Source organism: Tarenaya hassleriana, unplaced genomic scaffold (assembly GCF_000463585.1).
Source record: "Tarenaya hassleriana unplaced genomic scaffold, ASM46358v1 Cleome36, whole genome shotgun sequence".
NCBI lineage: Eukaryota > Viridiplantae > Streptophyta > Magnoliopsida > Brassicales > Cleomaceae > Tarenaya > Tarenaya hassleriana.
Genome location: NW_010966665.1, coordinates 1,014,130 through 1,038,711, shown reverse-complemented (window position 1 = coordinate 1,038,711; position 24,582 = coordinate 1,014,130). Strand labels below are relative to the sequence as shown.

At 38.2% G+C, this 24,582-nt stretch overlaps 8 protein-coding genes and 1 non-coding gene across 10 annotated transcripts; 5 read left to right on the top strand and 4 right to left on the bottom strand.

Moving 5' to 3' along the window:
• The first annotated feature begins 2,703 nt into the window (after positions 1 to 2,703).
• On the top strand, positions 2,704 to 4,133 carry LOC104822421 (NAC domain-containing protein 41). Its single transcript, XM_010553640.1, has 3 exons — positions 2,704 to 3,057; positions 3,340 to 3,593; positions 3,682 to 4,133. The coding sequence occupies exons 1-3, from the start codon at positions 2,862 to 2,864 to the stop codon at positions 3,865 to 3,867; spliced, it is 636 nt and encodes a 211-aa protein (XP_010551942.1). The 5' UTR covers positions 2,704 to 2,861; the 3' UTR covers positions 3,868 to 4,133.
• A 1,544-nt stretch (positions 4,134 to 5,677) lies between these two features.
• On the top strand, positions 5,678 to 7,803 carry LOC104822420. Its single transcript, XM_010553639.2, has 6 exons — positions 5,678 to 5,926; positions 6,431 to 6,529; positions 6,636 to 6,744; positions 7,108 to 7,179; positions 7,291 to 7,296; positions 7,382 to 7,803. The coding sequence occupies exons 1-6, from the start codon at positions 5,745 to 5,747 to the stop codon at positions 7,502 to 7,504; spliced, it is 591 nt and encodes a 196-aa protein (XP_010551941.1). The 5' UTR covers positions 5,678 to 5,744; the 3' UTR covers positions 7,505 to 7,803.
• A 193-nt stretch (positions 7,804 to 7,996) lies between these two features.
• Positions 7,997 to 10,515, bottom strand: LOC104822419 (mitochondrial phosphate carrier protein 3, mitochondrial-like). The gene is made up of 6 exons (XM_010553638.1): positions 10,119 to 10,515; positions 9,204 to 9,565; positions 9,076 to 9,119; positions 8,732 to 8,946; positions 8,498 to 8,622; positions 7,997 to 8,400 (listed from the first exon to the last, which is right to left on the bottom strand). Exons 1-6 carry the CDS (start codon positions 10,428 to 10,430, stop codon positions 8,340 to 8,342), a joined length of 1,119 nt encoding a protein of 372 aa, XP_010551940.1. The 5' UTR covers positions 10,431 to 10,515; the 3' UTR covers positions 7,997 to 8,339.
• A 2,347-nt stretch (positions 10,516 to 12,862) lies between these two features.
• LOC104822417 (probable WRKY transcription factor 45) lies at positions 12,863 to 13,986 on the top strand. 2 transcript variants are annotated; one of them, XM_010553636.1, is made up of 2 exons: positions 12,863 to 13,443; positions 13,598 to 13,986. In XM_010553636.1, the coding sequence occupies exons 1-2, from the start codon at positions 13,085 to 13,087 to the stop codon at positions 13,740 to 13,742; spliced, it is 504 nt and encodes a 167-aa protein (XP_010551938.1). In that variant the 5' UTR covers positions 12,863 to 13,084; the 3' UTR covers positions 13,743 to 13,986. The 2 variants fall into 2 exon arrangements, with proteins under 2 accessions (XP_010551938.1, XP_010551936.1); XM_010553634.2 differs by having other exon boundaries at positions 12,865 to 13,443; positions 13,565 to 13,986.
• Positions 13,749 to 15,817, bottom strand: LOC104822418. Its single transcript, XM_010553637.2, has one exon. It carries the CDS (start codon positions 14,783 to 14,785, stop codon positions 14,573 to 14,575), a length of 213 nt encoding a protein of 70 aa, XP_010551939.1. The 5' UTR covers positions 14,786 to 15,817; the 3' UTR covers positions 13,749 to 14,572.
• On the bottom strand, positions 15,286 to 15,367 carry TRNAS-UGA. The gene has a single exon. It is a non-coding gene; the product is annotated as a tRNA-Ser (tRNA).
• A 1,456-nt stretch (positions 15,818 to 17,273) lies between the features above and the next one.
• On the top strand, positions 17,274 to 18,776 carry LOC104822524 (cytochrome P450 94B1). The gene has a single exon (XM_010553771.1). The coding sequence runs from the start codon at positions 17,274 to 17,276 to the stop codon at positions 18,774 to 18,776; it is 1,503 nt and encodes a 500-aa protein (XP_010552073.1).
• Positions 18,777 to 21,374: 2,598 nt separating this feature from the next.
• Positions 21,375 to 23,630, top strand: LOC104822415 (protein LYK2). The gene is made up of 2 exons (XM_010553632.1): positions 21,375 to 21,896; positions 22,044 to 23,630. The coding sequence occupies exons 1-2, from the start codon at positions 21,424 to 21,426 to the stop codon at positions 23,557 to 23,559; spliced, it is 1,989 nt and encodes a 662-aa protein (XP_010551934.1). The 5' UTR covers positions 21,375 to 21,423; the 3' UTR covers positions 23,560 to 23,630.
• Positions 23,619 to 24,465, bottom strand: LOC104822416 (probable calcium-binding protein CML40). Its single transcript, XM_010553633.1, has one exon. It carries the CDS (start codon positions 24,103 to 24,105, stop codon positions 23,704 to 23,706), a length of 402 nt encoding a protein of 133 aa, XP_010551935.1. The 5' UTR covers positions 24,106 to 24,465; the 3' UTR covers positions 23,619 to 23,703.
• Positions 24,466 to 24,582: the final 117 nt, after the last annotated feature.

Below are 24,582 nucleotides of genomic sequence, written 5' to 3'. Positions count from 1 at the left end.
ATACCCGGGAAAATCGAGAGATTTGGATTCGGATCCGGGAGGCTCGGGTATTTAACTATGAGATTTGTATCCGGGATTTGGTATTTACGAGTATCCGGGGTACGGGTATCCGGAATAATAGTCGGGTACTCGCGGATATCCGGATCCGGATTTATTTAAGAAAAACAACAATATTCATATATAAAATTTTTAAAACATGAAGATATATTTATAAAAATTGATGAATTATGATAAAATATATAAGACAAAAGAGATAATAAGAGACAAATAATAATAAATTTAATTTTTTTTAATTAATATTAAAAAAATATGAAATTATTTCATCTAAAATAATTGTATTTATAATCATAATACGCGGGTACCCGCGGATATCCGGTTTTAAAAATTCTATTATCCGGATTTGGATCCGGATTCACGGGTATTGAAAAATAAGGATTTGGATTCGGATTTGAAAATTACGAGTACCCTAAAATCGGGTATCCGTGAGACGAGTATCCGACGGATACCCGATTTTCGGGTATTTGTGCCCAGCCCTACTATACGCTAACTATTTTTATTTTTATGCTGTATGTTTTCATTCGGACAAGGGTAATTAAAATCATGGCAATCCATTACAAACGATCGATCCATGTCGCCAGCTCCTAAAACAAAACAAAAAAAATCTTTTTAAAATGCTTAAATATATAGTCAATTACGAATGTCCATTATTTGATTATTATATATATATATATATATATATGTATATTTATATATACGAATTATTTGTGTGGTCGCATGACGAGGATATGAATAAGTTTTAATCGGAAAGCATCGATCGTGCTGATTTGAAGATTTAATTAATTAAGTGGTTTATAATATAAAGGGAATAAAATAATATAATGTGCGTTTAGAGACGCAACCCGGAGGTGCTGTGTTTCAAATTAAATGTCACTTGGCATTTGTATACACAATATATACGAATTATTTGTGTTTCAAATTAAATGTCCTCTTGGGTTTCATAATTTAACCATAATCTCCGAACTTGATTATTCCATCCGATTCGTATGCTTTATTTATTTGAAATCGAACAATTATCGACTAAACGATTAGTGACAAAATGACACTCATTGGTGTTGTTGAAAGGTGCATACGAAACTTTAAACAAATTATTTCGCAATTTAGAAATATTTTAGTAAAGATGGTATGACTTTAATTATTTTAGTAATAATTTTGGGTATTACTATTGAAATAGGAAAATAAATATGTGATTGAAGGAAATATTGATTTTAATATATGATTAGAAATAATAATGGACATAATATTATATCAAATATTGTGTATCGATCTTATTTATTTCTATTTCCTTTTTATTTGTCTCATAGTTTTCCTATAAATATGTGAATCATTTTCATTGTAATTCGACAAGAAGAAGAAGAGATGTAACAATAAAAGTAATTCCGTTCTTTTCTATTTGTTTTATTTTATTTCCGCATTTTATTTTTCTACATGGTATCAGAGTCTGGTTCTATCTGCTCTATATCTTCTTTTTTTTCTCAATCTCTTTTTTTTTTAGTTTTGGATGTTCATATATCTAAATCGTTCAAATAGGAGTAAAAATCCCAAAATCAAACGAGATGTTGTGACAAAAAGAAGTCAAACCTAAAAACTCTAAAATCAAGCAAGGTGCTATGACAAAAGAGTTAAAGGTAGAACTTCAAAGTCAAGCGAAGTGATTTGAACATGGGTAATATTCTCTAAAAGAACTAAATTTGGTGTTTATGGATTTTTCAAAAGACAATGAAAATGTCTATGGATTTTTATCGCATTATCTTTTCAAGATTGATTTTTGCATTCTTTCAAAATCAATCTTGAGGGGGAATATTGAAATAGGAAAATAAATATGTGATTGAAAGAAATATTGATTTTAATATATGATTAGAAATAATAATGGACATAATATTATATCAAATATTGTGTATCGATCTTATTTATTTCTATTTCCTTTTTATTTGTTTCATAGTTTTCTTATAAATATGTGAGTCATTTTCATTGTAATTCGACAAAAAGAAGAAGAGATGTAGTAATAAAAGTAATTCCGTTCTTTTCTATTTGTTTTATTTTATTTCCGCATTTTATTTTTCTACAATTACATTTAGTAATCAAAATTTTATTTAAAAAAACTAAAATAATTTTTAAAAATATTTGCATAAGTTTTAAAATTAAAATTGACCATCGATATAATTCATGTAGTGTCGGGGCCGAAAGACAAAGTAGATAGCCGATCCTGACACGTTTCTCCCAACAGGCAACTTCTCCAAATAGTTTATATATTTTATTTATTTTCAGAAGTCAGACTGGCACTGTCTTTTCTTTTTGGCCAAAAACCGCCATCAATTATTATGAATAAAAATAATAATATAAATTCAAAATTTACACCAGACAATCTTTACTATTTATCAGCGTATCTCCTGGTTCTATATTCAGACATATGATGTATACAGATGAAAATTCTTTTTTAACCGTTAATATTTTTTGAAATTCAGTTAAAAATACATTTTTAGAACTTTTCAAGTAAATGTGGGTCCATTATTTCTTTTTCGTTTACTAAATTATGAATAGTTCTACCTTATATATGTAAATGCGCATACATACATATATATATATATATATATATATATATATATATATATGTGGGACATCTGCAAAGCCCACGAATCAGGAAGTCAGCGAGCCTTTCCTCCAATCCCTAATCCCATCTCTCTCTCTCTCTCTCTCCTCCGCTCTTCTTAAATGGATCATCAATGTGTTTAAATCCGATTTAGATTTCTTTGTTTTTTTTTTCTGGGGTCTGAACTGAAATACATCAACGTTTGGGAGAAGAGATGGAGACAGGAATGGAGGCAGGGAAGAGGGAAGTGGTGAAAGGAGGCGTGGAATTGCCCATTGGGTATAGATTTCGTCCGACAGATGAGGAGCTAATCGTCCATTACTTGCTCCGAAAGGCCTTTGCTTTTCCTTTGCCTGCTTCTGTCATCCCTGTTTTCGACGTATTCTCCTCTCACCCTCGAAATTTCACAGGTATATATATATATATATCATATGTGTGTGTGTCTATATATGTATGTATGTGTTTTCAAATGGGTCTCTGAAAGGTTTCAACTTTGCCACAGGGTTTTGATCTTTCTCGCTACTGTTCCTTTTTTTATATGTTTTGTTCAAATACCCACATTCCGTTTGGGACAAAAACATCATCATCAGGGTCTAACTGATAGTGATAGCTATGCGGACAATGGACAAGGCTTTTTTTTACTTTGACTTTCTTCTGCTAACACTGAGGGGAACTGTGGGGATTTGGTTTAGGCGAGGGGAAGGAGAAGGACAGGTACTTCTTTTGCCGGAAGACAAAGCAGCACTTGAGCAACAGATTGTCAGCCTGTGAAGGCTACTGGAAAGCTACTGGCGTAGAGAGACAGATCACTGCTTCTGGTAAAACGGTGGGAATGAGGAGGACTCTTGCATTCTTCGAATCGGACAAGTCTCCGATTAACTGCAACAAAACCAGATGGGTCATGAGAGAGTATTGCCTTGTGGGCTCTGCATCAGCAATAGCAAAGGTATACAAAACATATCGATGATCGATAAAGGAATGGACTTTCCCTTTATTAGAGGGAAAATAACTGGTGGGTTTTGGTTTCCTTGCAGATGTTTGGTATGGGGAGTGGAGAGTGGGCAGTGTACAGTGTGTTTCAGAGAAGGAGATCAAAGGCCGTAAGGAGCAGAGAGAGAGATGGCCATGTTAGTTGCATCGACTTCACACTTGAATCCGCCGGTGAAATCCCTCCTCCTCCTCCGAGTTCAGCTGGGGCCGTCATCTTAACCCTAACCTAATCAGATGTCCGAGGGGAACAGAGAAAGGACAAGACAGGGGAGATCCAACTGAGAAAAGCTGTGTGTTTCATAGGAATTGACAGTGCATTGTTCTATGTCCCTTCTTTTGGACATTGAAACCCAATTCTGATCTTATATTGAGATGAAAAATCTTGTTGTTGTTCATCAGTGGAATCTGTAATGGCCTTGAGAAGAAGAAGAGGTATTCTTTTCTGTGCTTCATGAACTCTATCTCTATGAGAAACTTTTTTAAAAGAAGAAAAATATTCCATGTATAATATTTTCCTTTTTCTTTCACTGATTATAATGGTGCAACTAATTCCCAAAAGGGGTATTGCCAAGGATAGGAAAACAAACAATATGAGATATTATGGTTTAAAAAATAATTGTGTGTTTCTAAAATAAAATATAACCTACTTCTAGATATGTAAATTTTGATAATTATAATTATTATTATAATATATATAACATATATGTATATAGTTAAGAAATAAATAGAAAACCTTTTTTGAAATAATTACTGACCAAATTTACAATAAGTATCTTACAATTTTTTTAAAATATATATATTATATATATTTATGATTAATTATAGATATCTGAGTATATAGGAAAAGAGGCTTCACATGGAAGTTCACACGAGATCGGAAGTCGATTCTCTTTGTTTAGAAAGATTGATATTTCATGTGGGTTTCTTATTAAATGTTGGGAATAGCAAATTAGGAGATGCAGACAAAAGAAGAGTTGGAATTCAACTTGATATATTTTGGATGAATCCAAGATTCTTTTATCTCATCGGTGTATGCACGTGTATATACACAAACATATATGTATATATATCTACAGATACGCTATCCAATATGATTCATACATAGTCTGTCTGTGTGGTGTATTCGTGAAATAAATCAAAACAAAATTAGGTTGTTCATGTAGACAATAAAAAGACAAAAAACCTTTGAGCTTCATTAGAACAACAAAGTGGGAACATAACAAGAACATGGTCATACATACATACATACACTCATTCAGATTTATATATCTAAACAATTAAACAGAGGAGATTAACGTGTATAATGTAATGGTATTTATATATATATATATATATATATATATATATATATATATTAAAACACTAATTAATTATGAGAGCCCAAATCCTCGACACGGCTCACATGCTCACCAATCACCATGTTCTATGTGTACAAAAACAACCCACAAAAAGACAACAACCTCAATTAAAGACTAAATCCCGCTCCTTCTCCTCCCATTCCCAACACACACATATCTATGAACATGTCAACATGTCATGTCCTCCAACACATACGTATATGTACATGCTTTCAACATATATCCATGAGCATGTCGACATGTCATGTCCTCCGGCGAATACGTATATGTACGTGCTTATCCGAAGGTAAATTTCCCGTTTGAAAATTTCACAGTTTACAACGTTACCTAAGCTGAATAATTCGACAACCTTCTGATGATAATTATGTCCATATATAAATATCATTAAAATACATACCAAGTTATTATATTAGATATAATGTAATGTTTTGTTGCACAGTATGCCATTGACAATTTGACATTCATGGTCATATGTGCAATAATAAGATTAATATTATTATATAAAAAAATAAGATTATTATTATTATTATTATTATTATATATAAACGTATTATTCTTTATCCGGGCTGAAAAAGTGGGCCGAAATGATCAAATTACAAGTTGGGCCAGTTACGGCCCAATGGCCTATTATCTTTTTCCCCCTCGACGGAGAAATATACAAACGGAAGAAGGAAACATTGGTAGATCGATCTGCAGTGGTTCCTCTTCCTCCAGTTTCAACTATTTTTTTTTTTCCCTAAAACGGACAAATGGCGATCCCGATTGCGAAGCTTCTGATATCCGCCATGGCGGTCTTGATGCTTGTTTCATCTTCACTTGCTACCACCGAAGTGCCCTTCATGGTGGTCCACAAGAAGGCGAGTCTCAACAGGCTTCAATCCGGCGCCGAACGCGTCTCCGTCTCCATCGACATCTTCAACCAAGGATCCTCGTCAGTTTTCTTCTTCCTCTTTGGTTATCTGTTTGATCTGTAGTTTCCCCCTCCCTCTTCTGGATCGGGTGTTAATTTATCTGTTAATTTCTAGCAATCTCGCCAAAACCTCTTGCATGAACGGAATGCGTTGTTAATTATCGGTGGTGTCTGGCGATTGTTCCCCTGAGATTTTGCCAAGTGCATAGTGCATGTGTCAGGATCTTTGTCTATGGTAACTACACGGAGAACAATATGATTTGGTTGTACTGGCCATCCTGTAGGCGTGCAGATGTTGATTTAGCAGTCGTTTTCTTACGGGGACATAATTTGGGATACACCCTTCAGGCTTGCAAAAGAACTTCAATAAATTTGTTTCTTTGGATTAAAAATCATCAGCTCCGATGTTTCAATGTCGAATCGCACTTCTGATCTTCTGCTTGAAACTGTTCATCAGTTATGGATCTATCAGAGTGAAGGATTCTCTGTCATTGATTGTTACTAAAGAATCATATATATTTTCAGGACGGCGTATGATGTGACCGTGACAGATAATGGCTGGGATGAAGACAGGTTTGAAGTAGTTAGCGGAAACACTTCAAGATCATGGGAAAGACTTGATGCGTGAGAGTTCCATTACATCCTGCTCTTGGTTACTGTTATTAAATGGGTTTACAGCTGCTTCACCTTTCTTTTTCTTGCCAATTCCATATTCCCAATTTGCTTGCAGAGGAGGTATTCTGTCTCATTCCTTCGAACTGGAGGCCAAGGCGAAAGGAATTTACTACGGCGCTTCGGCTGTGGTTACTTTCCGCATCCCTTCAAAGTCTGCTCTTCAGGTTTTGGATGTTCTTCCATCTTGACCCTAGTTTTAGTTATAAGATTTTTGTATAGGATAATGGAAAAGAACACTCCGCCGAGGCATTGATTGAGTCAGCTCATGTTTAGTTGGTTCCATGCCCGGTTAAAGGAGGAGAGTTGTTGTAGGTGGCAACCCACGTAAAACCTAATGTCATATCCTCTATGCAATGAATTCTAATGATAATGAAAAGGAAAGAGAACCTTCTGTGACTGATTAATGGAATTGAGCTTCTTAATCCTCAATTAATCATTCTGTTTAGCATCCATTCCTCTCTTAGCAGGCAGGTTACTACCATTTTTCCTCTGGACAATGTAATGTAGTCCGATTTCATTGCTTGTAGGAGGCGTACTCAACGCCGATACTCCCTCTAGACATCCTGTCTGAGAGACCTCCAGCAAAGAAGTTTGACTGGGTAAACTCTACATTTCTCTCAATCGTTTACTCTCACCCCTCATTCCGTCTTCGATAACTTTGTTTGTTATCTTGTGCATGTTGCTGTTGGTGCTGCCAAAATACCCCTCAGGCCAAGGTGACCTCCTGATGTGCAATTTACAGTTACAGTATAAGCATAGTACTAAAGAAGTGAAACTCGCAATGTGTTCCGAATGTTGCAGAGGTTGCTGGCTAAATACGGATCGCTCGTCTCGGTGATATCAATGGTGGGTCTGTTTGTATACCTGGTAGCTACCCCGTCGAAGTCCAGCTCAGCTAAAGCGAGCAGCAAGAAGAAGCGTTGAGTTTGAAGATGGTAAGGCGATGTGTTGTTTATGGTACAAGTTAAACGCAGTTTTTCCTAATTTGTAGAAGAGTCGTCTTGTCCAGGGAAAGTTTCCATTGGAGGGAGAGAGAGTTGAGTAGTTGTTGTGGTATTAAAGACTGAACACCTTTAGCCGTGAGTTCCAGTCGGGCGAGTTTTTTTTTTTTTTTTTTTTTTTTGGAGACGAAAGAAAAGGGTTTTTGTTCTTTCCAAGGCAGTCGTTCACCGCTCCAACTGTTTTATGCGAACTAAAGTCTTATTTTGTGGTACAAAGTCTTATTCTTCTGCAAGGAAATAATGGTCCTTAGTAAAATTACAGTAATCGATACGAGAGCCGAGAAATGGCACGTCCCTAGGTCAAGGGTACGTGGGAACGCAAGCATCCTCTTCACCAATGGCTCGTGCTCGAAGGAGATGGACAGAAACCCGAAATTTATATACATAAAAATGTGAAAACTTTGCCAAAACAGGGTTGAATAATCAACTTCGAATATTACGAATATCCGACCATTATTTCGCAAGTAACATAACACGAAAGAAGGGAGAAGAAGACCCTCCGGCTCCCACAAATTACAATAATGGGAGTTGTATAAAAAGGAACTACGCTTATAGCTGAGGGAGAAGAAGGAAGGAAATCGATATCCTGAAAATCAGGGAAAAACAAAAATGATGCAGCTCTCTGATCATCTTTCCAATCAGGCTGAGTCTCACACTCTTCAGCAAAAATCCATTTCAATCTTTTATTAATAAAAATTCCTACGAGTTACTTTTTGTTGCCTTCTTTCAACTTCGGCCATCCCTTCCCTCATCAAGTCTCAAGCTTTGACAAGCTCAGTGGCAGGGGCAGCTGCTGGAGCAACACCTCCCGTGGTTGGCCTGCAGTTGGAAAACACACAGGCTTTTGCATTAGCCGCCTTTCATCAATGGCAGGAATGAAGTACTTTGGAATATAAAAAAAAAAGACAAATCTTACAGGCCAACGAAGACTTTGAAAGCATCATAGATACCCCACTGGGCACCTGTCAGTGTCCCTATCATCACAATACGTAGAGGAAGCCCTCTAGTGAACAGACCCCACATCCCCAGCTTCTTCACCGCCTGCATATATCCCACATTCAGAATCTCTCATACAATAGACGGATTTCTCAACTCCATTATGACGCAGCTTTGTTGTTAAGACTGAGACTGAGACATAGCAGCTACTTACATCCGAAACAGTTGCTCCCTTGGCGTTGTTGAGGAAGGATACTAGGTTGTCCGCAGGATGAGAAACGATCGCACAGAACACTCCAGCAACATAACCTCCAGCGAAGCTAATTCCAAGTTGCAGATTTTTGCTGCACTGCTCCTTCGGTGTGGGGATCGCGTACTTGTAGATCATCTCAACAATTGTCTCAAAAGAAGCAAACTTCATCATAGTGTCTGCAACAAATGCCCATATTAATACCATTAGAGTTCACGTTCAAAGAGTCACTTGCCAAGACTCGTTATTCTCATCGGGGTTAACCCCGGTATTATGCAATTTGTCATAAGGTAGAGGCCATGACTTACAAGGAATCTGTCGTCCCCAGAGTGGACCAAGACCCTTATACAAGCTGCAAATAAAATTAATCAGAATCAGATGCAAGGGCTTTGCTGGAACACAAGTTAAAAATGATGTTTTGGTAGTTCAAACTTACCCCCCGACACCTTCAGACTTGACAAATTTGGGAAATCCATCAGACATTCCCCGGGCAAATCCGGGCTGCGTCTGAACCCTGACTTTCACTGCCTCGAATGGGCAGAGAGCAACATCGGCAATTACCTCGGCCGAAGCAGAACCAGCAAGGTAGATGAGAGTTTTGTATTTGGCAAAGTACTCAGGTCCAGCAAGGTCGGAATAGTATTTCTTGAAGAACTCGTAGAATCCGAACTTGCACGCCCCCTGAGCACTGTAACCTAACAGAGTGGGAACCCATCCACGGAAGAACCCTCTCACTCCTTGCTCTTTGAGCAAAACTCCGAAACCAGATGAGATGCTCTTGTACTTAGCAGGGTCAATCTGAAAGGCGAGAATACGAATTGTAAGCCTTAAAAGTATATACAGAATAGTACATCATTTTGCAGAACAGAATGCCTTTTAATCTTTATCTACTTGTTTCAAATCTGCCAAGGGGGAAGGCCCAAAGTTGATCCCTTCAACATATTATGGATCGAACAAGGTGAACCCAATACCATACATAGCATCAGCATGTCAAGCAATCGAAAAAAAATATTCATTCGAGAAGTGGAAGGAAAATAAAACACGCACAAGCGAAGTAGACAAATCCAATACCCAGCAGTCAGTATAGATTATAACAAGGAAAGGGCATGACGAAGATCCATAACACAATTCCCCTATTCCTTCGTAATACGAAGCAAATACGAATTGAAATGTAAGGCGATGAAAGTGAACAACCGATCTACAGCGAACAAACAGATCACGGATCGATCCAAAGTAGAAGATGACTTCACACACAGATCTTATTACCGAAGGGATCCGAGAAGCAAAAATAAAAAAGAGCTACAGAAAACAAGGAAAATGTAACAAAAAACAACGGATCTGAAGCGGATACCTGCATGTTGCACTTGACGAGATCGAGAGGGGTGACGGTCATGTGAGTGAGACCACAGCTGAGGATGCCACCGAAGGTACAGGCAGCGTAGAAGGCCGGCGAGTACATCTCGATCTTGTTCCCAGGCTCGGAGGGAGATGCGATGAGGAAGCTTTTCTTAGACAACATCGCCGGAGAGGGAGATTTATCGACATTGGAGGAGAAGGCGGTGTTGGCGTTGGAGTTGACCATCTGATCCAGACGGAAGGCCCTCGGAGACAAAGACGAAGAATAGAGGAAGCTTGGGATCAAGGAATCCTTCGGAGAATCCATGGCGGCGGAGATAGCGTAGGAATTGAGCGCGATGGTGATCTCCAGTCTCACGCTGCCCACAAAATGTAATCTTCAATGACAGAGCTCAAAACTCGGTCTTTATTCTTTAACGGTGCCAGAAAAAAAACCCTCGTCGTATACAAGTCTCGCAAAACAAGGCATATTGTTCCAACTAATAACCAAAAATGCCACTGTTATTTTTTATTCATGGCCCATGGGCTTTTCCGACAAATGCATTCGACCCGTTGACCCATTTTGTTATTGTTTTCGTTTTATACATTTAGTGGGTTGAAAATTAATTTTTAAAACCCTAGACGACAAGCTCCCAATGGGGAATATTGCTCAAATAACCCACTTGGTTCGCAGCAATTTCAGTGTACACCACCGAAAAAAAAAAAAAAATTTGCGACCTTATTACGACTAATATATAACTAATATACAACTTATTACGACTAATAAACTACTCTTATTTTAGTTGTATATTAGTTATATATTAGTCGTAATAAGGTCGCAAATTTTTTTTTTTTTTTCGGTGGTGTACCCTGAAATTGTTGCGACCCAAGTGGGTTATTAGGGTTAAAACCCCTAGACCAATGCCGACGTACATTCTCTGCGTTGTAAGTTTCCTCTTTGGGTTCAAAGTTTCGATTTTTTTCTCTCTCCAAGTTCTTGTCTTTTCATATGTTGTTGTGTTGTTGATTCGTCAGGCAAATTGTTCAGAATATATTCGTTTGATTCTTCTGTTCAGTCAATATACAAGTTTCTGAGTGGCGGGTATCTCAAATATTGATTAGGAGTAATGACTTGTTGAGATTTGTAGATCAGAAACTGCGAGGAGAGGTTTTACTCCTTTTGGAATCGCTTATTGATTGTAAGTCAAAGTTTTGAATCAGGACCGACGTCGGCATCTTACTCTGAAGTCTATGAGTGGGGAATGTTTATTGCTCGACAAATACAACAGGCAATGGGTATTGGTAAAAGGGCTGTGATGGAGTCAATGATGAGTCGGAGAAAGGAAGAAAAACGAGAATCTGAACAGCATGGAATGAAAAAGCTCGAGACTTTACTGCTGAGTTTGGGAAGGATGATGGTGGAAAGGATTCCCGTGATGATTCCACTCTGTTTTCCTTCACAAAGTTATGCTTTTATTCAACCATCGGACCATGAGGAAAGAAGAAAATGAGGGATTGATCTCTGGTTCAGAGTACATCTCGAGATTGAGGGCTCACCACCATACCAAGTTAGATTCTGGAACTGATATGATTGTGTTCCTGCACAAAGGATTTAGTGACATTATCCGAGCAAGTGAAGAACGGTCCCAACCAATGGAAATCCTTCGAATGGGGCAACCCTCGAGAAAGTTAATCTTGATGTTCCTTTTTCCATCAACCTTGAAAAAAAAACCCAATCATCGATCCAGTCCAGCAGCAAGAAGCAGCTGAGCATTTTGACGGAACTGGCATCGACAAGCTTCAGAGCGCTTTCGTGGGCAAGTGAAGGTTGTATCTTTACTTGTGCCCCCGAAAACTAAAGAGCTTATTGGAACCCGTAAAAGATGAAATGGTTCAGTCGGGTCTGCGAACAATGAAATGCTTCCACGAAGCAGATGACGCAGGCAGGTGTCTGTCTCTTTGCCTCTGGTTCAGACCAAGGGTGTTTCGGTTTCTGTAGGTAGCATCAATGTCCTCTTCATATTTTTTTGATGGATCATAGATATTTACGGGTTACGTATGATGAAAGAGAGGGGCATATGTTATGTCATTTTCACTTATCTAACTGTCGATTTCGAGCTTACACTTATTGCATGTTTGAATAGATTGGTCGCACCAAAGTTGGTCCGGAGACTTACATTAGAAACAGAATAACCTAACATATGGGTTTTTTTTTAAAATTTATTTGATGTTGAATATAAAGCTTGAAACACTGCATGGGCTTTTTTTTTTCTTTCTGGGGGGGGATGAATCCCTCAAGTAATGATTATATCATGAAAATCACGTGTCAATTTGGACCGCCATATAGAAACCCGTTTGCTGGATCTTATTAAATCAAGATTTCATTAAAAGTGAATGTACCTAATCAACTTTGTTAGGTTTATTTACTATTTGATCATATCGCCATCCATTTATATTTTCTCCGTGATGGAAACCATGTGCCAAGAAAGATTATCCCCACGCTAAATTACTCGAGGTTTCGATGAGAGGTGAATTCCTCCAACCAAACAAAAGGGCATTTTTCCTTGGAAATGTCGTGATCGGAATGATGAAGCCGCCACACCATTTTTCCACCAAACTTTTTCTCTAATTAGCCCGCTAATTAATGAGGCCATTTCCCATCTCCATCCTCTCATCTTCCATTATCGTGCCGTTTACGTCTCTCTCTCTCTCTCACACACATATACATATGTAGATACATTTATATAGATATGGGTTATATACACAAGCTGGAGAGCAATATTCGTTTTGGAAATTTCAACTTGAAAGAATTTCCATATAAAAACAACACCCATCTCTCTCTCACCTTGTTTCCTCTTGAATCTTTTGATACTTTTCCCCCCCTTCAATCCAAACGCATACACGCGTTTTATTATAATAGCAGTGAAGAGGGAATACATATACATATAGAGAGAGAAAGATAAATCATATATGTATACATAGATGGATAATCACGAGTACAATCAGATGTTGTTTCCATGTCCATCATCATCATCATCATCATCAGCATACTCGAGCGATTTTCATAATTTATTAGGGTTAAGCAACAACAGCAGCATCAACGCAGGAGAGGGCAGCAGTCTTACGCAGACGGCAACACTGTCACGTCTCGGAAATGATATTGAAGGAACTGATCCAAGTGGAAGAGGAGATCAAGTAAACAACGACAAGAAGAAGAAGAAGAAGAAAGAGAGGAAGGAGAGGTTTGTATTTCAGACAAGAAGTCAGGTCGATATTCTCGACGATGGCTACAGATGGAGGAAGTATGGTCAGAAAGCTGTCAAGAACAACCGCTTCCCCAGGTTTGTTTCCTTTTCTCTCTCTCTCTCTCTCTATATATATATATATATATGACTCTCTCTCCCTCTCTCTCTCTCTCTCTGTTAATATATATATATATATACACACATATATATATAACAGAAGCTATTACCGGTGCACCCACGAAGGATGCAGTGTGAAGAAGCAAGTCCAGAGACTAACACGAGACGAAGGGGTCGTGGTTACTACTTACGACGGTGTTCACACCCATGCCGTTGATAAACCCTCCGACGATTTCCAACATATTTTGAGCCAAATGCATGTCTACACCCCTTTTTGATCTATATATCCTATCCTTTTTCTCACCTTTCACACACACACACATATATATAAAAAAAAAAAATTCGACTCTACATTGTATCATGTATCTTCAGGTTCGGTCTCTATAATAATGTTTTTTTTATAATATGTGATTTGTCAAGTGTGGGGTTCAAACCTGGGGTGGAACACTCTTTGTGCATACCCACTTACCAGTTGACCCAACCACTCTTGGCTCTCTATAACAATATTAGGTTTTTTTCCCCCTCAAGATGTTAATAACACCATATATATATATATATATATATGTATGTTGTCTTAGTACCTATATATTTGGACCATCGAGCCAGTAAGAAACAATTCCAAACAGAGAGTGGCGAATGTAATAGAGACGCCATGTATTTCTATCCCCTGTCGTGATTGAGACTTTTCATATAATAAATTAAATCTCGCTTCAAAAACATATTTACATCTAAGCCGTAGCTTGTAATTGTATAAAACATCGTGATTTTAAAAAGTAAATCTAGTAAGATTCATGTTTTCTTTCAGAGATGTTAATTTAAGGATAAATTAGCCATCGCCAATCCATTTTTTTTTCTTGTTAGTGTTTGGATGTTCCAAAAGAGATTGACAATGCGGGAATCAAATTAAAGAAAGCAAACAAAAACAGAAGAAAGAGAGACAATCTGCGAGTGCAATTAATAATAAGAAAAGGCATCAAGAAAGCAGATCGAAACAAGATAGAAACCAAGAACCGCACCCACCAAAAAAAAAAAAAGGAAGAAGAGAAAGGGATATGTTGCTTGAGGGGCAAGGTAAGGTTACATCGTGGCCTGGAATGGATGAATTAAGCTAACGAACATATATATGAACATGAAGGGCGATGAGGGAGATAGTGATGAGGGCGAAGAACAGGACAGTGTGGATGACAATGGCGGCGCCACTTGTCTGAAACCCGCCGAACTCAACAACTCTCGTCTTTCCGGGCAACTGAAACAGCACTCCCGGCGTCAGCAATATGAACAGCACCACTGACATCACCACCGGCCCCCAATCCAACCCCATTTGTTAATTTAGCTGTGTGTGTCTCTCTTGAATGTATACTATGAAAGACTCTGGTTATATACATGCATATATATACGGATATGCATCTTGATGTGGTGAATATATATACAACTTGAGCAGGACAAATATTAAAGTGGGCTCTTGTGAAGTTTGGAGGGTGAAGGAAAGAACCATTGTGTCTATCTATGTATGTGAATAAATTATTACTGTTAACGTTCTTCAGAAAGGAAAAGGGTCGTAGAGAAGGAAGGGGGAACATGATAATTGATTGTTTCGGAGGCTAAGCATTTGATTCTTGGCTTGAGACCTTAAGCTATTGTCTGATGGTGATATGGGAGATGAAGCAACAAATACATATAGAGAGAGCTAAGAAGGGCATATGAAACCTGAAGCTTACAAAACATACGAGGAAGGAAAAAAAAAAACTTGGACTGGGTGAGTTCTGAACACGACTGAGTGGCAGTGGCACTGCCTCCATATATATATATATATATATAAAACGTCGACAGCAGGATTCGAACCTGCGCGGGCGGAGCCCAGTAGATTTCAAGTCTACCTCCTTAACCACTCGGACATATCGACCTCGCTGCCCTTGTGTACGGATGAACTCTTTCTTCGTACGGTATCGACCTCCCATTCTATGTTAACCGTATTTGTTTCAAGAACTGTTCTGTTGTGATTCAAAACGATGGATGAACTCTTTCTTTTCATCATCTATAACAACAAAAGAAAAACGTTATAACCATGTCTAGATATATAGAGAAGCTATAAAGGAGGCGGCTCCAGGGATGGTTCAAGCGGGGATTTTACGATTAAGACCGATATCTGACTGACTGATATCCTTTTCCACATTGCTTGGTCCGGGTTAGGATTTGACAGTGGTGACTGTAGATAATATTGAGTCAGATATGCCATGTGGCCTTTCTTGATCGCTATTGTCTTGAGTACGATTTTGCCTATCGTACCATGTCCGCTTACGGTCATCATTATCAAGAGATATCAAGAAGATTAAAGAAGATCATCAAAATATAATGAAGATTATAACACTATTACGTCATATTATAGATTTGCTATTATTTCTATATATTAGTTATTATATTAATTAAAACAAATATTTTGTTATTCTATTTCTATCTATAAATATTGTAATGTTCTATTTTAAATAATAAAAAATAAAATAATTATGCATTCTTTCTCTATTATGGTAGTAGGGTCTACACGACTCAACATCGTGAGGATCTCTACATTAGTCCCTTCGATCGGAAAACTCCGATCGTCGAGCCACGCATTTGTGTTACGTTCCATTTCTTTCTTTCTTTTTTTTTCGGCTTTAGCCGCACACATTTGGATCAATTTTCTTTTTTCGGTCTAACCGTTGAACCATCGCACCTTTTTGCGCCGCCGACATTATTGTGTTACTTATATTCATCATCTGCAATTGCGTCATATCAGGCTTTCATCTGCAAATGTGTAATGATTGTTCATACGTACAAGGAGAGTTTTGGAATTGCATCATACAATATACGCTCACAATGTGGAAGGGGGAAAAAAGGATGCATAATGAAAGAAAGCAAAGAGTGAGGAAAGGCGAGCAAGCGCAGTCGGTCCAATTTTGTAATCCCCACGCATATAAATTTGCGGTCGTCACGTCACGTGTGATGATGAATTCACTGTTTTCTTTTATATTTTTGTATAAATATTATTATATGGCATCTCTCAATCATTCATTGTCCACCCTGTCTTCCTTTCTCGATTTAATTATGTACACGTTCTCTGAATCTTACAACTTATTTAAAAACAAAACAAACATTTTTTTTTGTGGAGAAAAAGCTAATATCACTGATTGATGATCACATTCACATCAGTATACCTATATATATACGCCTTTTGTAATCAAGTTCAGTTGTAATTTGATACATATATGCGCTTACATATATAAACGTACAAATCTATCCATTGTGTGTGTATATATATGTATACATATACGTCTGATGTATTATTATCTAAGAGGTATTTTATTTTTGGGATATGATCAACGAATGTTAAAGATACTTGTTGTCGCGGTCTGAATAAGAATATCAATTTTGGTGTGCGAATTTGCCAAAGCTGATGAGTTGGAATACATTCACGATTCCTAATAATATATTTTCCATTACAAAGCAAAATCTCACATCAAATGATAATCTTTTGGACTATGTACATTATAATATTCTTGTTCACAAAACTATATATATATATATTCATTAGAAAAATTACCATAGCTGATCAGATGGATCATATCGAATATAACAGCCAATTAGCCACAGTGACAAAGGTTAGGTTCAATTCAAATACCATGGTTGACCATATATATACAGACATACGTACGTACATATATTGTATATATATATGTCTCGTGTTTAAATAAACTAAAGTTTTTTTCCCTTTTCCTTTTTAATGGAAAGAAACTAAAGTAAACCGTTTCATGTAATGTTTTCGGAGTTCAACAATGGAAACATTGGCTCTTCTTGTCATTCTTGTCGTCCTCTTTCATGTTCTACGAAGATCTCTCATATTTCCGGGTTGGAAGTCGAGAAATGATCTCCCAAAAACCTACCCCATCATCGGATGTTTGGTTTCGTTTTATATCAACCGGAACCGGTTACTGGATTGGTATACCGAACTCCTAACCAAATGCCCCGGCCGGACTGTCGTCATCCGCCGCCTCGGGGCCCGGCGAACCATTGTCACGGCCAATCCAGCGAACGTCGAGTATATTCTCCGAACAAACTTCGATAATTTCCCGAAAGGCAAACCCTTCACGGAGATCCTGGGAGATTTTCTGGGCCACGGAATTTTCAACGTGGACGGAGACCTTTGGATGAAGCAGCGGAGACTTGCGACACACGATTTCACCGTCGTTTCTCTTAGAGACTACGTCACAGTTCTAAGAGACGAGGTCCATAATCGGCTTTTGCCTTTCTTGGATTCAGTAGCAGAAGATTCGCGACCAATCGATCTTCAGGAACTCTTACGGAGATTCACGTTCAACATGGTCTGCATGGTTTTTCTAGGGATCGCTCGGTGCAGTTTAGACCCTTCGTTGCCGGTTTCCGCGTTGGACAAAGCGTTTCAGACAGCGTCCGCGATTAGCGCCAAACGCGGTTCCGAGCCGCTGTTCTTCGTGTGGAAGGTTAAAAGGTGGGTCCGGATCGGATCTGAGAGAAAGCTCAGGAGAGCCATCGAAGAAGTGCACAGCTGTGTCCGCGACATCATCCGGGAGAAGAAGACAAAGATCACCATGTCTGAGAATCCAGATTTTCTGGCAAGGTTGATTCTGGCGGGAGAAAGTGAAGAAATGGTGAGAGACATGGTGATCAGTCTGATAATGGCTGGGAGAGACACCACCTCCGCCGCTATGACCCGTCTGTTCTGGTCAATCACCGATCGTACCGAAATTGAACGAGAGCTGGTTAGCGAGATTATGTCGGTTAAGGATAAAACCGGAGATTTCGATTACGAGTCGTTGAGGAAGCTGAAATTCTTGAAAGCTTGTTTGTGCGAAGCAATGCGACTGTACCCTCCGGTGCCGTGGGATTCTAAACACGCCTTAACCGATGACCGGTTACCGGATGGTACGCCGGTACGGGCCGGAGACCGGGTTACGTATTTCCCCTACGGAATGGGGAGAATGGAGGATATCTGGGGGAAGAACTGGGACGAGTTTAAACCGAACCGGTGGTTTACCGGTAAGGTGTTGAAGAAAGTGAGTCCCTATAAGTTCCCGGTTTTCCAGGCCGGTCCGAGGGTCTGTCTCGGGAAGGAGATGGCGTTTCTGCAGATGAAGTACCTGGTGGCGGAGGTCCTCCATCGGTTTGAGATCATACCGGCTGGTTTTGATAAACCGGTTGTTGTGCCGATGCTTACAGCGCACATGGCGGGTGGGCTGAAAGTCTTCGTTCGCCGGAGAGACCGGTCAAGATGCAGAGGCGTGACCGGTCAATGCTTATGAAATGTTTTTTTTTCTATTTCTACAATTCTTAAATATAATTCGGTATTCCAGATTTTTGAATAAGACAAAAAAATCTAAGAGAAATTAAAACCAACAGGCATTAATAAGTATTTAAACACACACAACTATATGTAGATTACATATTTAATTGAGGCTGTGACGCTGAAAGTGTGCTCTCGTTGACACGTTAATTTTTTAAAAAGCATCATATGCTTTTATTTTTGTTATGGGCCTACCCAATCAGATGTGTCCAGGTCTTATTTAGAACGTCAAGCAGTATTATTTTGAAAACCTCCTTATAATAATAATAATAATAAGGAAAATTACCAAAAAAATCATTTAATTGGTAGATTCATCGCGAACTTTTAAAATATTTATATTTATATTAAATTTTAATTTTTTTCTAAAAAATCATTTGAAATTTAAATTTTAGTAAAATATTTATCGGAACCAAATTAATTTTACCAAGTAGACAGATGACATCTACATGACGTTTATGTACTACTATATGTCACATTAATAATAAAAATTATAAGAAAATTGTAAAAAATTAAGAAAAAATTGAAAAAAATTGTAAAAAATATAAAAAATATAAAATTGTAAAAAATTGTAAAATATTTTCAAAAATTGTAAAAAATTTTAAAATTGTAAAAAATTATAAAGTTTTTTAAAAAAAATTGTAAAACAATTATATAAATTTTTTAAAATTCTCTACTCCATCCCGATTTTTACAATTTTTTTACATTTTTTATTATAATTTTATAATTTTTATTATAATTTTTACAATTGTTTAAAAAAATTATTTTTTTTACATTTTTTTTTACAATTTTTACAATTTTTGAAAATATTTTATACCTTTTTACAATTTTACATTTTTTTATAGTTTTTAAAAATTTTGTAATTTTTTTTTCATATTTTTTACAATTTTTTACAATTTTTTTACAATTTTTTTACAATTTTTTATTATTAATATGAAGTTTTACCTATGTGGCGAAGTCGTCACGTAAGTGGTAAATTAATTCGGTTCCGATAAAATTTTTGTTAAATTTAAATTTCGAATGATTTATTAAAAAAATTCAAAGAATATAAATATTTCTGCTAGTTAGGATGATTTTTTTTAGAATTTTCCTAATAATAATAATATAAACCCAAAAGAATCAGTCTAACTTTATAACGAACGGTAGTGGGTTTTATGCAATTTTTTGTGTTCCTAACTTGGGCTTATGCTCAGTCCAAAGCCTCTTCATATTTTTGGACCGTTTCCACTTTTTTTTTTAACCTATTGTCGATAACATTATGGTGATTTTGATTATATTAATGCCGAAGTTCTCACGGCGTCGCCTCGCATGGGGATATGCCAATTTCATCGTTCCTTTTTCACATATGATTATTTATATGACTGACTCCCGCTGGTTCCAACAAATTGTACCCTTTAATATTCTTTTATTCTTGGGATAATATTTAAATTTGTTTTCTAGGATAACGTGCATACATTGTACCTTCTCCTACGAATATGCGTATTTTTTTCTTCTTAATTTCTGCATCAAAACAAAGCGATAATTATTCTATCCCTTTCTCCTTTTTTTTTTCCTTGTCAACCCTTTTCAATTGCAGGATGGACCTATATGTTTCATTTAGCCATAGCCTTTTTTTTGTAATCGCATTGCATGTCTTTTCGCTTTAGTCGTCTTCGTCACTCTCCATGATATGATGTCAAACCCCAAATCATTCCATTTCATTTGGATTTTTTACGTGACTTTCATGATCCCATTTCTCGATATTCCAATCTATAGATATATGAATGATCACATCCTTTCAAATTTTACATAACCTTATAAAGCCATGCAATGGCGAGATATCGATATATATATATATATATATATATACACACACACACGGTTTCTTCAAAGGGTTGCACTAATGGTAGATATCCTCTTCGACTAAACACAAAATATAATGAACATGGGTTTGCTCTCCGAACGGATCACAAGAAAGATGCGGCCATAATTCCAAGATTATAAGGCGAAATGAGGATAAAAAGGGGGTCACTTGGCCTATAAGCCCCCTGTTTTCAAATTAAGAGTGAACGAATAATAATAATAATAAAATAAAGCTTAGAACAAAGTGGGATGATGATACCCATGTGGTTGGAGCGGCGTGAATGTTGCAATGTGTATATCAAGTAGAGGTCCAACAAGAATCTGTGAAATTTTTTGGGATGCTTAGCCATCTTGCTGACCCCCGAGAATACCGTCCATATTTAAATGCACATCACCCACACGTTCATTATACAGGATTTTCATAATATATATACACAAATTTGTAAAAAAAATATATTATCAAATAAATATACGAATTTTAAAATTTACAAATAAAAATATGAACTCTTATTGAATCATACATTAAATCCTGCTTTTTTTTAGCAAGGATGAAATTAGATCATGGTATATGGTGTTTTCTTGGGAACCATTTAAAAATTCAATTTTTAATGTATGAATGAAAAAAAAAGTTTGTATATTTTTTTTTTAAAAAAAATTAAAATTTATGTTGAGATTTTTTTACAAGTTCGTGTATTAATATATGATTATATATATATATCGGAATAAAAAAACCCTGTAACTGTTGAATGTTGTTTTTTCCAATATAAATGCTTGTAGTGGGGACACTCTCCCACAAGAACACAGACAGAAACATGGCAGATTCAGTGGGTGAGTGGCACTTGACAGGTATGGTCTTTCTCTTCATCGTCTGGGCATCGTCCTTGTCGGCATTCGAACAGCACAACCTCCAAAGCTGCAATACAACTTCTCATCAAGCATCATGGTACAGTTGCCGTTCCGAGCTTGTAAAGTGTCAGACTTTCGCGGTTATTCGGGCAAATTCACAGTTCGATTCGCTCTCGAAAGTGAGTTCCCAGCTGGGAGTGGATCCCTTAGCTGTTGCCGCCGCCAGCGGTTTGGACGCAGACGCTGAGTTCGTGTCGGAGGGTCAGCTTCTGCTTCTCCCAGTTGTCTGCAGATGCAACGGAAGCTTCTACGAGGCCTCTCTTCTCAGAACTTGCGTCAATGGAGACAGCTTTCTCTCCATCGCTGAGTCTCTTCAAGGCCTGACCACTTGCCTGTAAGCAATTTTTTCTGTGAGTCCTTTCTTAATTATCCATCGATTTTGTCACTGAGTTCGTGTATGTTTCCACACCTTGTCCTGCCTGACTTTCTTGATGATTCGACATGGATGAATCTCCAAGTTTTCCTGATTTATTTGATGCAGAGATGTAAGAGAGAAGAATCCAGAAGTTTCTGAAGAGAATCTGGGACAGAATGTTCAGTTGGTTGTGCCGTTTAGGTGTCGTTGCCCAGACCAAACCGTTTCAAACGCGGAATTCATTGTTTCTTACCCGATGAGCGACGGGGACAGCATTTCGAGCTTAGCCCATCGGTTCAATACGTCAGAGAAGGATATTCTGTCTGTGAACAACGGATCTCAAGTGGGTCCTTTCACTTCTGTTCTGGTCCCACTTGATCATAGGCCGGTTCTGGATCCTTTGTCTAAACCCTTGGTTAAACCTCACAGGAAGAAAAAACTATCAAAAGGGGCAAGGAAGAAGCGCCTTTACATGGCCATAATCGGCACAGTCGCGGGACTCGCCGTTCTTATAATGATCTTGGTGTTTGGTTACTTGCGCCACAAAAGAAGGTCCAAAACGCAGACGCGAGGCTCGATCAGCAACAAAGATCCAGAGACGCAGCAGCTCAGTCTGAGCGTTCGCACCGCTAGCGACAAGAAAGTCTCGTTCGAAGGTTCAGTACAAGACGGTCCGACGACGGACTGTCAGAATACAATCGGCACCTCAACGCCGCGGAAGCTCGTTCTCGAGATTTTCACCATTGAAGACTTAGAGAGAGCTACCGAGAATTTCAGTCCGGGCAATCACATCGAGGGCTCGGTGTATCACGGCCTGTTCAAAGGCAAGGACTTGGCGATAAAGCGAGTGGGTGCAGAAACGATGAAAAGAGTCGATTTTGGGCTTCTAACCGATCAGTCATACTTCAATCACAACCTGATCAAGGTTCTGGGGACGTCGTGTTTCGGAGAAGAGGACAAAGACGGTTATTTGGTTTTCGAATACGCCAAGAATGGATCGTTGAGGGACTGGATCCAGAACAAACTAGCGATCAAGAACCAGTTCATCGAGTCGTGCTACTGTTTCTTGGGGTGGAAACAGAGAATCAGAATCTGTCTCGACGTGGCTATGGCCTTGAAATACATGCACCAGATGAATTACGTCCACCGCAACCTAAAAAGCAGGAACATCTTCCTGGACGAAGATCTCAGAGCCAAAGTTGGGAACTTTGGCATGCCGAAATGCGATGATGATTCTCCCAAGTATGATAAAGAAACCGATGTTTACGCCCTCGGGATTATCCTTCTGGAGGTGTTGACAGGTCAAACGGCGGAAACGTTGCTTGGAGCGCAAGAAACACGGGAGAAACTGGTGTATGCGCTCGGGGACAAGGAAACGCTGAGGGAAATGATGGACAGTGCGTTGGGGGAGAGTTATGCGGTAGAATCGGCTTTGGAAATGGCGAGAATTGCCAGAGATTGCGTAGCGGAAGATTCTGGATCGAGGCCGAATGCTTCCGAGATTGAAGAGAGGCTTCAAAGGTTGGTAAGAGACGAAGAAGACGAAGAAGAAGCGGAAGAAGAAGACAGAGTGTTAGAGAAGGAGAGCACGTTGGTCTCTGAGAGCTCTTGCAAGCCTTTGGTAAAGAAGGCTGTTGATTAGTAGATAACTTTAAATTTGTAATTAATGCGTAGCTTTTGTCATATATATATATCCTAAAAATTAGAAAATAATATACATATGAAAATCAGAGGAGGTGGAAATAAATAATGAAAGAGAGGGTATATATGTACACAAAGATGAAGGCTAATGCATGAGCATGGACCTGAACTCGTCAAGGGAGATGAGGCCGTCGCCGTCGAGATCAAAACGGGAAATCATGAGCTGGCAGCGGCGGAGGGAGTGGGGATGGCCCAGCCTGGAGAGCGCAACCTTCAAGCTGAGAGGCGTGATGCACTGCTCATCCATGGCCGCGTACACGTCGAACGCCTTCTTCATGTCCCTCTCCTTCTCCCTCTCTTCTCCTTCTTCCACTAACCTCACGAACTCCTCCAATCCCAGCGAACCCTCTTTCTCCCTCGGAGTATCCTCCTTCGTGGCCTCTCCCAAGTACTCGTCGATCTCCGACTCCGACAGTTTCCCGTCTCTGTTCTTATCGAAGCAGTTGAATACCCTTTCGTACTCTTCTCGTTTACTTCTGTTATTCATCTTCTCTCTTCTTTTTTTTTTTTTTTTTTTTTTTTTTTTTCTGGCAACGGCGGGAATATATATATGTGTGTGTATATATATATATATTGGGGTTGGGCAAGTTTGAAATATTCATAGGAAGCGTATAGTATATAGTAAATATAATAAGTTGATAAATGTGAGAAACGACGAGGGAGACCGACTACACGCTGAGTCTGCGGGTTTAATGTTTGACGAGTTGGTCGCATCTTGACGCACCTTCGTGGCAATTTCGTAATTACACGAGGACAGACCCGACGCCTAAAGTCGTCTGGAGACTTTGACTACCATATATTATTGAAAAGGAAAAATAGAAACTACAAGGTTAAAACATCTCGTGCACTAACCCAAATACAAACGGAGATTAATCTGAATGTATAAGATTTAAAGGTATCAATTAATAGGTAAACGGACCTGATTTGATTTTCTTCCTGACCAATCCCAAAGAGTCATTTATGT